The 16,522-nt window shown below is 45.2% G+C and overlaps 1 protein-coding gene across 3 annotated transcripts in view; it reads left to right on the top strand.

Moving 5' to 3' along the window:
- NOL4L (nucleolar protein 4 like) overlaps positions 1-16,522 on the top strand; it is a 297,974-nt gene that overhangs the window by 253,780 nt on the left and 27,672 nt on the right. For all 3 annotated transcript variants that reach the window (XM_029612026.1, XM_029612024.1, XM_029612025.1), the window contains exon 6: positions 12,274-12,396. In XM_029612026.1, the coding sequence (XP_029467886.1) occupies positions 12,274-12,396 (123 nt within the window). The remainder of the gene's footprint in view (positions 1-12,273; positions 12,397-16,522) is intronic.

Genomic DNA, 16,522 nt, shown 5'->3' with positions numbered 1-16,522 from the left:
AGTGCGTGGTGTTTTGTGTAGTTGAATCATGTGATCAAGGGAAGAGTTGTCAACTTTGTAGATTTCATTGTGTAGAGTACTTAATGTCTTGTACTTGATCCTTTGTATGATCGGTAGCCAATGGAGACTCATCAGAATTGGGGAGATGTGTTCATATTTCTTCTTGCCGGTAAGTACTCGGGCCGCGGCATTTTGCAGTAATTGTAAAGGTTTCAGTGTAGATTTGGGGAGTCCAATGAAAATCGCGTTGCAATAATCAAGACTTGAGAAGATGAGTGATTGTAGAACGGTTCTGAAATCATGCAGGTGTAATAGTGGTTTAAGGTGTTTGAGTATATGAAGTTTGTGAAAACCTTCTTTCGTTTTTATTGTGATGCATTTTTTGAGGTTCAGTTCGTTGTCTATCCAGATACTGAGGTCTTTTACTGGGTTCTTCAGTTGGATATTAATGTTGTCGATTTGAAAGGAAGGCATTTGGGATGTATGCTCTGGGTTGTTTCTTTTTATGAGGATGCATTCAGTTTTGTTCATATTGAGGCATAACTTTAGTTGGTTCAGGAATTTTCTGATAGAATTGAGGTGGTTTACTGTGAGGCAGATAGCATCTTCGATGGTAGATGTTATTGGGATGAGTAATTGAATATCATCGGCATATAAAAAGAAAGTGATGCCTAGATTAGAAATGAAATGACAGAGTGGGAGTAGGTATATATTGAAGAGGGTGGCTGAGAGGGTGGATCCTTGTGGTACCCCGGTTTCGAGGAGACAGGGATCAGATGAGATGTTATTAAAGGTGACTTTGAAGAACCTGTCTTTTAAGAATGAAGTGAACCAGTCTAGTGTTTTTCCAGATAGACCTATGTTGGCAAGACTTGAAATTAGTTTTTTGTGGTCTACAGTGTCAAAGGCCGCAGAGAGATCAAGTAGAATTAATAAGTGACTTAGTTTGTTGTCAAAGCCTCTTATTATTTTGTTAGATAAATTGATCAGTAGGGTTTCAGTGCTATGGTTCTTTCTGAAACCGTGTTGTGTGGGGTGAAGAATATTGTTGATCTCTAGGTGTTCGTTGAGTTGATTCAAAGCTGCTTTTTCAGTCAACTTGGCAAGTAAGGGAAGGTTGGAGATAGGACGATAATTATTCAGATCTTTTGGGTCTAGGTTCTTTTTTTTTTAAATGGGAGTGATTGTTGCAGTTTTCAGAATGGCTGGTATATGCCCCTCTTCAAGTGATTTGTTTATAATTGCAGCTAAAGTTGGTGCAATGATATGTGCTATTTCCTTTAATACTCGGGTTGGGATAGTATCGAGGTCATGTCGAGCAGGGTTTATTTTTTGAAGCATCTTTTCTATTTCAATATTTGAAATTGGTTCGAATTTTGACCATGTTGTTATCGTAGGTGGATCATAAGGTACTTCGTCAGTAGAAGGGATGTTGAAGGATTCAGTTATCTTGTTTATTTTGTTCTTAAAGAAATTTGCGAGGTCTTGGCTTAGGTTATTAGCCTCGGTAGTTGGGCTGATTTTGTTATTTTCTATTAGGGTTTTTACGATGTTGAAGAGGGAGTTTGATTTATTTGTGGAGTTTTTTTATCTTTAGGCTATAGTATTCATGTTTGGCATTCAGAATCGCTTTCTTGTAGTCGGCAAGTTGTGTGCGGTATCTTTGAAGGTTTGATTGGCATTTGGATTTGCGCCATTCTTTTTTCAACTTTCTGAGATTGGATTTCAGAGTTCTGAGGTGAGAATTGAACCATGGGTTATTTTTTGTTCTGTTTTGTTTTATCAGTTTCGTTTTCTTGGGATTTATGTTGTTTGCAGTTTGTTTTGTAAGGTGGAATCAAGATTGAGTGGCATTATGTATATTGGATAGGTCAAGATTCATAAGTTGTTTCCCCAATTCTTGTTTGAGTGAGTCGAGTTGGAAGGGGGGTCTGTATTTGAATGACTGTGGTTTATTAGTTCTTGTCATTTTGTTGGTATTGATTTGTGCACACTGTACAGCTAGATTATGTATTTCACTGTTAAGAGGGATTGGATGACAAGAAAGTAACTGAATCCCATAAAATTCAAGAGTACCTTGGTTAGCAACATGTAAAACCTATGTCTTATTCATGTTTAATTTCAGCCGGTTATGGGTTAACCACTGGCTGACAGCTTCCTACTGGCAGATAAATTATTTAAAACCTCAGCACGGACTTACAATTGTGAATGTTTTCATTCTTACAATGGCACATTATTGATTTGTGTCTTATAATGTATTGTATTCAGATGTTTATTGTTTATATAACCCAATAAATATATTTGGGGAAAAAACCCCCAAACCTCAGCACTGTATCCACCTAAAGGGAGATAAAGTTAAATAGCATCTGAAAAACTGATATTTTATCATAATTTCTTATATTATTTTCCATATTTATTTATTTATTTATTTCAGATTTTTATATACCGGCATTCGAGACAGCAGTCACATCGTGCTGGTTCACATAAAACAGGGGTGCATAGTAAACATAACTATAACAATGGTGCGGAAAAGACAGTTACATATAACAGGGTGATAAGAACTTGGCTGAGAAGGAAGAGAAAGGACAGGTTATAATTCACACAGGTAAACGATAGAAGATAAGGTTAACCATGGAGTAGTAGGAGAATAGTTAACCATGTTGGAGATTAGTTAACCATGGTGTAGTTGGATATTAGGGGTGGCTTGGAGGTGTTCGATCAATTGGCCTCCGGGAAAGCTTGTGTGAATATCCAGGTCTTTAGTCTTTTTTTGAAGGTTGAGATGCATGGTTCTGTTCTGATGTTTGAGGGGATGGAATTCCATAACGGTGGAATGGCTGTAGAGAAAGCCCGGTCTCTTAGTGTGCAGAGTCTGGTGGATTTGGACGGTGGTACCTGTAGCGATCCCTTGTATGCATCTCTTGTCGGTCTTGACGAATTGTGTAGTCGGAGAGGGATCTGTAGGTCAATGGGAGCCAGTTGGTGTATGTTTTTGTATGTGGTAAGAATGGCCTTGTATATTATTCTAAAGTGTATAGGTAGCCAATGGAGGCTCTTTAGAATAGGGGTTATGTGGTCCCTTCTCCTGGTATTTGTCAGAATTCGTGCCGCTGCATTTTGCACCATCTGAAGTGGTTTGGTGTATGAAGCGGGAAGGCCAAGTAGGATGGTGTTACAATAGTCTAATTTTGAAAAAATGATTGCTTGTAGAATAGTTCTGAAATCTTGGGCATGGAAAAGCGGTCTAATTCTTTTCAGCACTTGTAGTTGGTAGAAACAGTCTTTGGTGGTTTTATTAATAGTGGCTTTGAAATTCAGGCGATTATCAATTAGGACTCCTAGGTCTCTCACTTGTGTGATTGTTGGCGTGGCTTGTTGTGCGGAGGTGATGGTGCTGTTTTCTGAGGCGATGAGCAGGAGTTCAGTTTTGCCGGAATTTAATACCAGGTTTAGGCTGGTGAGGAGGAGTTTAATTTTTTGAAGGCATGTATCCCAGTAAGCCAGAGTTTTTGTGAAGGAATCCTTAATGGGTATCAGGACCTGGATATCGTCCGCGTAAAGGAAGTGTTTGAGGTTGAGGTCGGTGAGAAGTATGCATAACGGTATGAGGTAAATGTTAAATAAAGTAGGAGACAGGGAGGACCCCTGTGGGACTCCTACTGACGACGGGTGTTGAGAGGATTCTTTGTTCTGTATCTTGACCTTGTATCCTCTATTGCTGAGAAATGATATGAACCAAGATAGAGCTGTGCCTGAGATACCTATGGAGGCTAACTGTTTAATGAGTAATGAATGATTGACGGTGTCAAAGGCTGAGGACAGGTCCAGAAGGATCAGTAAAAAGGCTTGACCTTTATTGAGGCCCAGGATGAGGTGATCTGTTAAGGAAATGAGGAGAGACTCCGTGCTTAGTGATTTGCGGAAACCGTATTGTGATGGGAATAGGAGGTTGTTTTCTTCAATGTAGTTTGAGAGTCGGGTGTTCACCAATTTCTCCATAATCTTGGCTATGAAGGGGAGGTTGGCGATCGGACGGTAGTTGTTTGGGTCATTAGGATCTAGATTAGGTTTCTTGAGTAGTGGTTTTAGAGAGGCCAATTTTAGGTCATCTGGGTAAGATCCTTGTGTTATTGAGCAATTTATGATGTCTGACAGGGATTTGGAGATGGAGTCAGGAATTGATAGAAGCAATTTCGAGGGAATGTGGTCCGAAGGGTGAGAAGATGGTTTCATTTTCCGTAGTATACCTTGGATTTCAATGGAAGAAGTAAGTTCCAGTTCTTCTAAGCGGGAATTTTTGAAGGTGTTCTGAGGTGGTGTTGAAGTAGATGCGGTGTTAGGGGACAGTTGAGTTAGAAGTTTGCTGATTTTGTTGTTGAAAAATAGCGCTAGTTCTTCCGCTTTAGCTTTGGCTTGGTTGGGAGCGATTTCTGAAGGGTTTATTTGAGTGAGGTTAGAGACGTAGCTAAAGAGGGCTTTAGCGTCGAAGATTAGGTGGTGGATCTTGGATGCGTAGTAGTTCCTCTTGGATCTTAATGTATTGGATTTGTATTGGTGAAGAGTTAATTTATAGGTAGATAGAGTGATGGTGCATGGGTTTTTGTGCCATTTAGCCTCATTTTGTCTTAGCAGTAGTTTAAGCTTTCTTAGCTCTAGGATAAACCATGGTTGCTTTTTGGAGGTGTTGGGGTGAGGTTTTTTTGTTGTTAGAGGGCATAGCTTGTTGGCTATCGATTCCGTGATGTTGTTCCAAGATCGAACATATTGCCAAAAATATATATTGAAAAATATGCCAAAATAATGGACCCCTGAAGTATTCCATGCAACACAGGTATTGGATGAGACTGACATTTACCAATTACAACTACTTGAGATCTATTTAAGAACAGTGATTTAATCTAATTCAGAGATGTACCATGACACCAACGTATCACAACCAGGTGAGCAGTATCTCAGGGTTGAGCATAACAAACGCAGCACTCAAATCGTAGAGTACAAACAAAACACCCCTACTCTTATCTAAATCAACTAAGACATTATCTGAAAGCAATGTTAAAGTGGTCTCAGTGCTCTATCTCATTCTAAATCTGACTGATAGGGGTCGAAGGAAACAAACTCCTCCATGTAATTCTGCAACTGCAAGAGAATAGCCTTTTCTATTAATTTACTTTAAAATGGAACACTGGCCTCTGGCCTACAATTATGAAAACAAAATCATGATTTTCAAATAAGGCTTCACCATTGTCTGTTTCAAGCAACCTGGGAAATGGCCTAGTGTAAGAGAAGCATTAATAATATCACCAACAATCAACACATCCCTTGCAAATTTCAAAAGCCAAGACATGGGTAGACCAAACAGCAATGAATAGTATCCTCTACCTCACTCATTCTTATCTCCTGAAGAGAGATGGTTTGGGCCTCTTCTTGAACCAAGGCCACCTCAAGTGAAACAACACCCAAAGACTCCGCATTAACAATTTCCAGATCAGAATATATGGTATCAATTTTATCCCTGAAGAATGCAGCAGTTATCACAAATTGATGAATATACCAACCCTGCCTAAGCTGCCACCTGAGGCTGCAGCAGGCTATTTACAATTTGAAGCAAAGCTTTTGGATTATCTCCTGCTTTCAATATAATTTCTGAAAAATAGGCGCTTTAGTAGATAAGATCAGAATTCTATATTTAGAAGCCTCCAAATATCATAGGCTTCTGTGCTATCTGCCTGGTGTGTAGCCAGTGACTATTTGCCTTTTACTCTTCTTAAGGAGTACGTAACTGCTGGGTAAACCAAGGGGCTTTCTTCCTAGAAGGAAGAAGCTGTGAAAAGTAGCACAATCACATCTAGTGCTTTTGAAACTTGACAATTCCATGAAGAAACCTTATCTTTCAAAATAGGACAGTCAAGTAATTCACCTATTGGTGATATGTTCTACCAACTTAAAAGGGTTCATCACTGTTTTTTATGGAAAAATATTATTTCCATCTAACTACTGCTATTATGTGTTAACTCGATTGCCCAATGAAAAATAAGCATATGATGGTCTGACCGTGGAACTGGAAAACTGGACCCGATAATTGTTTAATGAATCCAAATCCAGAAAGAAAACTGTATCTGAGATGACCTACCTTATGAGTATATCCTGTCATTGACTGTTTAAATCCTAAAAAAGACATAAATCAAGAAAATATATAGTCAAATTAGAGGTTAAAAACCTTAAGTGAAAATAAAATTTCCTTGCAACCAACAGGAGAGGAAAATTAAAACCCCTCACTAATCATCTCCATGAGTAAACTCAGTCTAGCTCAGCATTCCCTGGAGAGTGAAAGACCAACAAAATGGCCTGTGATTCCATCTTATTAAGTTTTAACTGAATGCCCTGAAAGACTATTTTAAATATCAGAGGAATCATAAAAAACTTAGGGGTAGATTTTAAAACCCCTGTGCGCCGGCGCGCCTATTTTGCATAGGCCGCCAGTGCACACAAAGCCCCGGGACGCACTTAAGTCCCGGGGCTTCCTAAAAGGGGCGAGAGGGGGCGTGTCCGGGGGCGTGTCCGGGGCAGGGGTGGTCCGGGGCGGGTCTGGGTGCGTGGCGATGGTTCGGGGCGGGCCGGGAGGGTGGTCCCGAGTCCCCCGGCACTGCGGCCTGTGCCGGGGATGCCGGGGCGGCGCGCGCAAGTTACGCCTGCTTCAAGCAGGCGTAACTTGCCCAACAAAGGTAGGGGGGGGGATTTAGGTAGGGCTGGGGGGTGGGGTAGATAGGGGAAGGGAGGGGAAGGTGGGGGGACGCGGAAGGAAAGTTCCCTCCGAGGCTGCTTCGATTTCGGAGCGGCCTCGGAGGGAACGGAGGCAGGCTGCGCGGCTCAACGCGCGCAGGCTGCCGATTTTGCGCAGCCTTGCGCGCACCGACCCCGGATTTTATAAGATACGCGCGGCTATGCCATTACCTGCTATTAAGTTCACTTAGAGAATAGCCACTGCCATTAGCAATGGTAACATGGAATAGACTTAGTTTTTGGGTACTTGCCAGGTTCTTATGGCCTGGATTGGCCACTGTTGGAAACAGGATGCTGGGCTTGATGGACCCTTGGTCTGACCCAGTATGGCATTTTCTTATGTTCTTATCTTATAAAATCTGGTGTACTTTTGTTCGCACAAGCATATTTTTTGAAGATCCACCTCTATATATAATATTTACATATGGTTGCTAACCATACCCCTCCCTGATGATCAGGCCAGTCTTGATTATAATCATTAATTTTTTTATTATCTTTACAGGCTACCTATACCAAAGTTCTAGGAAATGATTAATGTCATATACACAGTAATACACATAAAACAGCAAATGAAACAGTAGCATGCGACTTAAGAACCATTAACCACTCCCCCTCCGTCAGAGACTTAGGGGTGCATCTCGACAATCAATTCAACTTAAAATCCTTCGTCCTCAACACTACTAAAGAATGTTTTTTCAAACTTCAAGTGCTCAAAAATCTGAAACCCCTCCTGCATTTCAGCGACTTCCGTTTAGTAGTTCAGTCTATCATTCTGACAAAGTTACACTACTGCAACTCTCTTCTCCTAGGCCTTCCTGCCATAACTCCCAAACCCCTACAGATGGTCCAGAATGCAGCGGCGAGGATACTCACTAATTCAAATAAAAGAGCCCACATCACACCAATTCTACACGGGCTTCACTGGCTCCCTATAAAATCCAGGATCACCTTCAAAACGTTAATGATGATCCACAAGGACATTATCGGCATTGCCCACCTCAATCTAAGCACGCAATTCCGCCCCCACACATCACAAAGACCTATCAGATATGCTTACAAAGGATCTCTATATGCTCCTCCTCCAGTTAAAACATCATTAAGAAAACGAGCAATCTCTACAGTCGGGCCCACCCTCTGGAACTCACTGCCTCCGGAGCTTCGCCAAGAAACATGTCACCAAACTTTTAAGAAACACCTAAAAACACGGCTCTTCCGACAAGCCTTCCCGGAATCTCAAGAACACTCGGACACCAGTCAAAGGGCATAACAGCTCACTACAAGACCCATGATCACTCTCACTTCCCTTAGGGCCCGCTAACGCCTGATTTGGACAGTCCATATGTTATGAAAGACACCCTAGTAGATGCATTAGTTCATGATACGCCCATTAACATTGTTCGCTGTTACATGTATCATTCAATTTTATTTTATTCATTTTGTTATGTCTATTTATTTTGTTACGTGTATTAACGCTGTTCGACGATTCATTTACGACTATTTAATATTTACGTTCTATTGTTCTGACACCTTGTTTAATGTAACGCCTTAACCGCGACTGTTTTGTTATAATGGAAACCAATCTGATTTGATATTTGTATCGAGAATGTCGGTATATAAAAATTCTAAATAAATAAATAATAAAGAACAATAAAACCAACTACTGCATCAAAAAGCTTTCGATACTGACCCACACAGAAGGCTCATGAACAAAAGTAGAAGTCTGGATGTGGGTGCCAAGGTGGTAGAATGGATTACAAACTGGTTGACTGACAGATGACGATGAGTGATGGTGAATGGAACCTATTCAGAGGAGAGAAGAGTGATGAGTGGAGTGCCTCAAGGTTTGGTTCTGGGGCCAGTTTTGTTTAATATCTTTGTGAGTGATATAGTGGAAGGGTTAGAAGGAAAGGTTTGTCTATTTGTGGATGATACTAAGATCTGTAACAGAGTGCCCATGCCTGAAGGAGTGGAGAGAATGAAAAGTGATCAAAGAAAGCTTGAGGAATGGTCAGAAGTTTGCAGCTGGGATTCAATGCCAAGAAGTTAAAAGTCCTGCATCTAGGGTGCAGAAATCAAAAGGAGCTATTAGTGATGCGAGACAAGGGATTGATGTGCACAGACCAGGAAAGACACCTCAGGATGATAGTAACGGATGATCTGAAAATAGCAAAGTGATGTGACTAGGTGGCCAGAAGCATGCTGGGTTGCTTTGAAAGAGGAATAACTAGTAGGAAAAAGGAGGTGATATTGCCTTGTACAGGTCATTGGTGAGGCCTCATTTGGATAGAGACAGGATCAAAGTGGTCCAAAGAAAGGTAACCAAAATGGTGTGGGGTCTGAATCAAAAGCCATATGAGATGAAACTGAAAGACCTAAATATGTATACCATGGAGGAGAGAAGGGACAGGGAGGATTTGATACAGACAAATACTTGAAGGGTATAAATGATGCATGGGACTTAATCCTTTTTCAATGGAAGGAAAGCTGTAGAACAATGGATAGACTCAGGATCAACATGAGGAAATATTTCTTCATGGAAAGGGTGATGGATGCATGGAATGCCCTCCAGTAGAGGTAGTTGAGAACTGTAATGGAATTCAAAACAGCTTGGGATAACAGAGAATTCCTGGTAGCCAAAGGATGGAAATGAAGATAAGGGGTAACCTGCACGGAGCGGCAGTTACTGCCCTTAGCAGAAGGCATGGGGGTAACCTGCACGGAGCGGCAGTTACTGCCCTTAACATAAGACAGAATGAAAATAAATTAAAAGAATAAATAAATCTTGCTAGGCAGACTGGATGGATCTCTTGGGTCTTTTTCTGGCATCATTTACTATGTAAAAAACTACACAAATATCCCACAGGTGTAAGATAAAGAGAGTTGCACATTGGTATCTGTAAACCAAGTTTCTATTAGCAAATCCAAATTAATTTCCCTAGTTAGATCTCTTAAACGTTGCCACTGGTCCCAGACTGAACAAGTATTAAGATTATGAACCATGGCCCAACCAGAACATAATAAAAGAAATGTAGTGCTGGGTCCAACCAAGGTTCTTTAAGCCCAGCACCCGATGGGCCAGATTTTCAAAGGGGTACGCGCATAAGATACGCAGGTACCCCCCGAAAACCTGGCCCACACACCCCCTGCGCGCGCCGAGCCTATGTTGGGGGCGTTTCGGGGGGCGTGTTGAGGGGGCGTGGCGCGTCAGCGCGTCATCCGGGGGCGGCGCTGCAGGCGTGGTTTCGGCCCGGGGGCGTGGCCGCGGCCTCCGGACCAGAACAAGGAGCGCGGCAGCCGGCCCAGCGTGCGCAAAGTTACGCCTGCTTTCTCTCCGAGGCCGCTCCGATTTCGGAGTGGCTTCGGAGAGAAAGGAGGCAGGCTGCGCTGCATGGCTCGGCACGCGCAGGCTGCCAATTTTGGGCAGCCTGCGCGTGCCGACCCCGACAAAAGTACGTGTGTGCGCAGATTTAAAAAAACTGCCCCTATGTCTGACAGTGGCCAGTTTAAGTCACAAGTACTCAGCAGACCCCGAAATTAAATCTATTTCTTGTTACTTTCTCCCAAGGATAGCAATAGCTCTTTCTAATCTATCTGGTTAATAATGTGTTATGGACTTTTTCTCCAGGAACTTGTAAAAACATCTTTTAAATCCCACTCTGCTAGTCGCCTTAGCATGTTTTCTGGTGACAGATTCCATTCTCAGGAATAGAGAGACAGTCCATAAGATACTTACAGGAAATTGGTTTTAACATCTTAAACCCTCTGTGAGGTACAACGTAAGCAGAACTATATCTATCATAAGCAAATACACCACCAATTCTCCATGAGTCAAACAGCTTGATCGCTGTGAAAAGTGTCAGCACAGAGCCCAGGAAATCCTAGGAAGATGCAAAACTCATGAAGGGGCAAACCCCTTTAGTGTGCCTTTTGGGGCAACCTGGCATCGGATCCCTAGAAATGAGAGATGGAGGAAGGGAGTGATTATTGCACAGTCCCAACACAAACAGTAACATGCATAAAGAAAGGCGAGTGGCAGTTTGATCCCTTTTTTTAACCTAAGCTGACTGTAAAGAGATAAGTCATTAGTCTTTGAGGCATTATTAAATGCAATAAAAAAACAACAAAATATAAGGCATGCAAACCAATGAAAGCATAGACGCTGTAAGCACAAGAGCAAGCTGGGCATGTTGAGTGTGGTCATTAGTTAAGCTGCATGCAGACCAATGATAGCATAGACGCTGTAAGCACAAGAGTAAGCTGGGCATGTTGAGTGTGGTCATTAGTTAAGCTGCATGCAGACCAATGAGAGCATAGAAGCTGTAAGCACAAGAGTAAGCTGGGCATGTTGAGTGTGGTCATTAGTTAAGCTGCATGCAGACCAATGATAGCATAGACGCTGTAAGCACAAGAGTAAGCTGGGCATGTTGAGTGTGGTCATTAGTTAAGCTGCATGCAGACCAATGATAGCATAGACGCTGTAAGCACAAGAGTAAGATGGGCATGTTGAGTGTCGTCATTTGTTAAGCTGCATGCAGACCAATGATAGCATAGACGCTGTAAGCACAAGAGTAAGCTGGGCATGTTGAGTGTGGTCATTAGTTAAGCTGCATGCAGACCAATGATAGCATAGACGCTGTAAGCACAAGAGTAAGCTGGGCATGTTGAGTGTGGTCATTAGTTAAGCTGCATGCAGACCAATGATAGCATAGACGCTGTAAGCACAAGAGTAAGATGGGCATGTTGAGTGTCGTCATTAGTTAAGCTGCATGCAGACCAATGATAGCATAGACGCTGTAAGCACAAGAGTTGAGTGTCATCATAAGTTCTTTTAAGGATGTGTAAGCTGCATGAGAGCTTCCTACACTAAGGTTTTTTTTATTGGCATTGAAGGAAAAAAGTGTTCTTAATTGTCTTTGATGAGCCCCTCTGAAGTGTGGAGAATCCAGAAATGATATAGAGGATACCATAGGGGCACAGTTGAAAAATGGGACCATTGAACATCGGTTTTAAAGTTTCCAATTATCCAAGATAAGGATACAGTGTCCCAGAAAAAAAACAGTATGACTGGTCACTTTATATTAACCTAGATACTCATACCTCCTCTGCCATTCCTGCCAATTCCAACCCAATCTGTGACTTCCCTTACCTGTCTTTCCTCATTTTTTTTTATATTCTCAGTACCTTTATGCTGCCCCTTTTATTGTTAACCACTTTTGATGTCTGTGGGAAAGGTGGTCTATCAAATTCATAAATTGAACTGTTTACTTTGCCTCCTGTTCCCTCTCAATTCCTGCCTTCCATACTGCTGCCACACACTGCCCTCTTTACTTTTTTCCATTATCCCTGGATCCCTGGACTTTCATCTTAATAGAGCTCTCCATGGGACTCCAGATGTGCAGAGGGATGTCTGAGCTTGAACTGCATCTGTATTTTGTATGTGAGATTCCTTCTTGCTAGAGATTTTGCTGAATGTCCAGCACATGGTTTTCACAGGCAAGGCCAACACCACCCCACTTGACCTCTGCGATGGCTGAAAACATCCTGGCAGCAGCCTGCGAGAGTGAGACCCGGAAAGCAGCCAAAAGAATGAGGCTGGAAATCTATCAGACATCCCAGGTAAAGTGCACAAGCAAGAAACAGCAATGATTTGCAAAGAAGGAAGGAGGTGAGAGGGCAGAGATAATTTTGGTTATTCCACCAGCATAAGTGGAATCAACTTTTATTACCTTGCACATGAGACCACCAAATATTTGTACAGTGGTCTCGCATAGAAGTTACTGATATTGTAACTACAGATCAAGGGAAAAATTAGGAGAATATTTGCATTTAAGGTATTGTCTTGTTTTGCCTGTTCATGATTTCCATGATATGCTTCTAATTTTGGATGTTTGTATTCCCACAGTCGAATTGTCTCATTTGTTAGAACGCTTTAAGTATTGATATATAACATTTTTTTAACCAAGCAGTATAATGCAAGTTTGCTAACCTGTAAACAGGGTTCTCTGTAAACAGCAGGATGAATTAGCCATTACGTATGAATGACATCTTTATCTTTTATCTTTATCGTTATTTAAAATGTGTTTATTGCCTATAAACTAGGCAATGTACAAAAGGAACCAAAAACATACATAAAATAATGTACAAATACAAAACATGAACATATCAGATAAATTAAAAGACGAAATCCAAAAATCTCATGGGCTAATAAAATGCCTGTTTCCCTGTACGTACCAGGATCAGTCCAGGACACCTGGGTTGTGACTCCGCACCAGTAGATGGAGACAGAGCAAGACCTGTCAGACTCAGTCATATATGACCCTGTGCCAGCCACAGCCCCTCAGTCTTACTCTGTCTCCAGTAGATGGTGCAGGTGCAGTCACAGCCCCTGCCTGACCTGGGTTCTGTTAGTCAGGGTTGAGTTGAGTTGTTTAGTGCTGGTTAGTTGAAGGTCCAGACATTTGTTTATTTATATTTTTCTTTTTCCCTTTTGAAGAAAGCCCGTCCGTCCTGCCTCCCAGGGGGGTTGGGAGATTCTGAGGGGACCATCCCCCCCTGGTAGAGGCCGCTGCTAGGGTCGAGGACCCGGCTCGTCGAGTGGCAGCGTCGGGGGTGACACCGGGGAGCCCGGTTCACTCACCCCCGCTGGAGCAGGGCCCCAGGACCGAGGACAGCGGCAAGTTAAAAAAAAAAAAAAAAAAGGGGTTTCTTTGTTTTTACTGCCTGCCGGCTCTCCGTTTCTTCGCGTCTCCGTTTCGGGGTTCCTCGGGGGGGAGGCGCTTTCCGGGAGGTGGAAGTTAATTTTTAAATTTACTTTCTTGTTGCCGCGATCGCTCCGGATGCTGCGGGGGTCGGTTTTCCGGGCATGCGGCTCGGCGCACGCGCGTCTCCTGAGGGAGGGCCTTTGTGCTTCCTGCGTCCCGGGCGGTGAGGGTCCATCCGGGGCACGTCGGGGGGGCCATTCCCGGTCGGCGCGATTGCCGCCGCGTGTGCATGCAGAGCCTGACAGGCCGACGGATCCCTTCCCGTTTAGCGCGGGAGTGGCGGCCATTTTAGGTACAGCCCGCGAAATCGCGCGGGAAACGGCGGGGGGGATGTCGGCATGCCTCCAGCGCTTTCGCCGCAGCAGAGGCCTGCGGGGGGGGGGGGGGGGGACACGCCCCAGGGGGGGCTGAGTCCCCTGGGGAGGCTAGTGTCGGCGAAGATTCGTCGGGCTCCGGGTCCTCCTTTTCGGCGGATTTTGCGCTGTTGCTGCGCAAGGTTCTCAAATATAAGGGCCACAGGCGCAGACAGGAGAAAGCTTCCGTGGTGGGAGCTTACAAATCTGGATCTAAGAAGAGGAAAGCCAGGGAGGCCCCTGGTTTTCCCCAAGTGCCACCCAGAGGAAAGCGGCCCCCGCGGGGTGTCCCGCAGGAAACGGACAGCGAGTCCACCTCGTACAATGAGGCGGATCCCCCCGAGGCGCCCCCGCGGGGGGCCGAGGGGGCGACTGGGGACAGTTCCGCCCAGTCCAGTGCGGGCAAAGGAGCGCAGGCCATGGAAGGGGATGACCCGAAGGTGGTCCGTCTTTTTCGCAGGGAGGAGCTGTCCCCGCTTATTCCGGCTATTCTCCAGGAGCTGGGAATAGAGGCTCTGCCGGTGGTCGCCCGGCAGGAAGCCAACATGGATCCGGTACTTTTAGGTCTCACTGGGCCGGCAGTGGCCTTCCCTTTCCATTTTTCGTCGACGGATATCCTGTTTAGGGAATGGGATACACCGGAGTTAGGACTGAAGGTGAGCAAGGCCATGGATAAGCTCTACCCGCTGCCGGAGGATGCGCTGGAGCTCCTACGGCTTCCGAAGGTGGACGCGGCGGTTTCGGCAGTGACGAAGAGGTCGACGATCCCGGTCACGGGGGCCACGGCTCTCAGAGACCTACAGGACAGGAAGCTGGAGGTGCAACTGAAGAAGATTTTTGAAGTTTCAGCTTTGGGGGTCCGGGCCGCCATCTGTACCAACTTCGCCATGCGGGCTAGTCTGCGCTGGGCCCAGGTCCTCCAGGCAAATGCTGATCTTTCAGAGGAGGAGGCCACGCAGGCGGATCGATTAGAGGCGGCAATAACATATGGGGCAGATGCTCTCCACGACCTCCTTCGTACTTCAGCTAGGTCCATGGTTGCGGCCGTCTCGGCGCGCCGCCTCCTTTGGCTTCGTAATTGGGCGGCGGATGGATCCTCCAAGGCTCACCTTGGGGCGCTACCGTTTAAGGGAAAGTTGTTGTTTGGCAAGGAGTTGGATGATTTGATGCTTTCCCTGGGGGTGAACAGGGCCTTTAAGTTGCCTGAGGATAGGTCCAGAACTCGGTCCTCGTTCCCTAGTCGGTCCCACTTTCGTGGAAACAGAAAGTCACGTACTCAGAGGTCGGCCGGTCCTTCTTACAGGGCGTCTTCCTCCCGGTCCTCCCAGTGGCCGCAGTCCTTTCGTGGGAAAAGATTCGGTAGACAAGGGGGAACCCCGTCAGGCACAGGGCCCAAGGCTTCGCAATGAGATGAGGTTGGCCCATCCCTCGCGTCAACCCCAGGCCGTCGTTCCAAACGTCAGGGCGAGGTTGACGTTGTTTTTCGAGGAATGGGCCAACGTAACGTCGGATCAGTGGGTCCTCAACTTGATAAGACACGGCTATGCGTTAGATTTTGCTCGAACCCCATCAGACAAGTTCCTGGTGTCGCCATGCAATTGTCCCGAGAAAAGGGCAGCAGTGCAAGGAACCCTCCGGCGCTTGGAAAGCTTGGGAGCAATTTCCCCTGTACCTGCCAGTCAGCAAGGCAAGGGCCGTTACTCCATTTACTTCATCGTTCCAAAGAAAGACGGCACGTCAAGGCCGATTTTGGATCTGAAAGGGGTAAACAGATGCCTTCGCGTTCCTCACTTCAAAATGGAGACAATTCGATCGGTGATTGCCTCGGTACGTCCAGGCGAATTCCTGGCCTCCCTGGATCTTACGGAGGTGTACCTCCATGTAGGCATTCAGCCGTCTTTTCAACGGTTCCTCAGGTTTTGCATTCTGGGAAGGCATTATCAGTTCCGGGCGCTCCCTTTTGGACTCGCAACGTCCCCTCGCACATTCACGAAGGTGATGGTCATGGTAGCAGCTCAGCTTCGACGGGAGGGATTCCTAGTACACCCCTACTTGGACGATTGGTTGATCCGGGCCAAGTCCGAGAGTCAGTGTTGTCTGGCAGTTGCCAGGGTCCTCCAGCTGTTGCAGTCTCTGGGCTGGGTAGTCAACTTCAGCAAGAGTCAACTTGTTCCCACCCAGTCCTTGGAGTACCTGGGAGCCCTATTCGACACAAAACGGGGCAAGGTGTTCCTGTCCGGGGAACGTGTGCGCAAGCTGCAGAGTCAAGTGAGACGGTTATTGTCTCTTCGGCTACCGCTGGTTTGCGATTATCTGATGGTTCTGGGTTCTATGGCGTCAACGCTCACGTTGGTCCCCTGGGCGTTCGCTCATCTACGGCCATTACAATCATCCTTACTATCCCACTGGAAGCCTGTATCAGAGGAGTTCCACCTACCGCTGCCGCTCACGGTCCAGGCGAGGGCCAGCCTGCACTGGTGGCTAGATTCGGAACATCTGACTTGTGGAGTGTCCCTGCTAGTTCCCAACTGGACGGTGGTAACCACGGATGCCAGCCTCTCCGGTTGGGGAGCGGTTTGCCTAGGCAAGTCAGTACAGGGCCGGTGGTCATTGACTCAAGCGCAGTGG

Source organism: Rhinatrema bivittatum, chromosome 8, assembly GCF_901001135.1.
Source record: "Rhinatrema bivittatum chromosome 8, aRhiBiv1.1, whole genome shotgun sequence".
Lineage (NCBI taxonomy): Eukaryota > Metazoa > Chordata > Amphibia > Gymnophiona > Rhinatrematidae > Rhinatrema > Rhinatrema bivittatum.
Note: the sequence above shows the minus strand (reverse complement) of the source record. Positions and strands in the feature narration are given on the sequence as shown.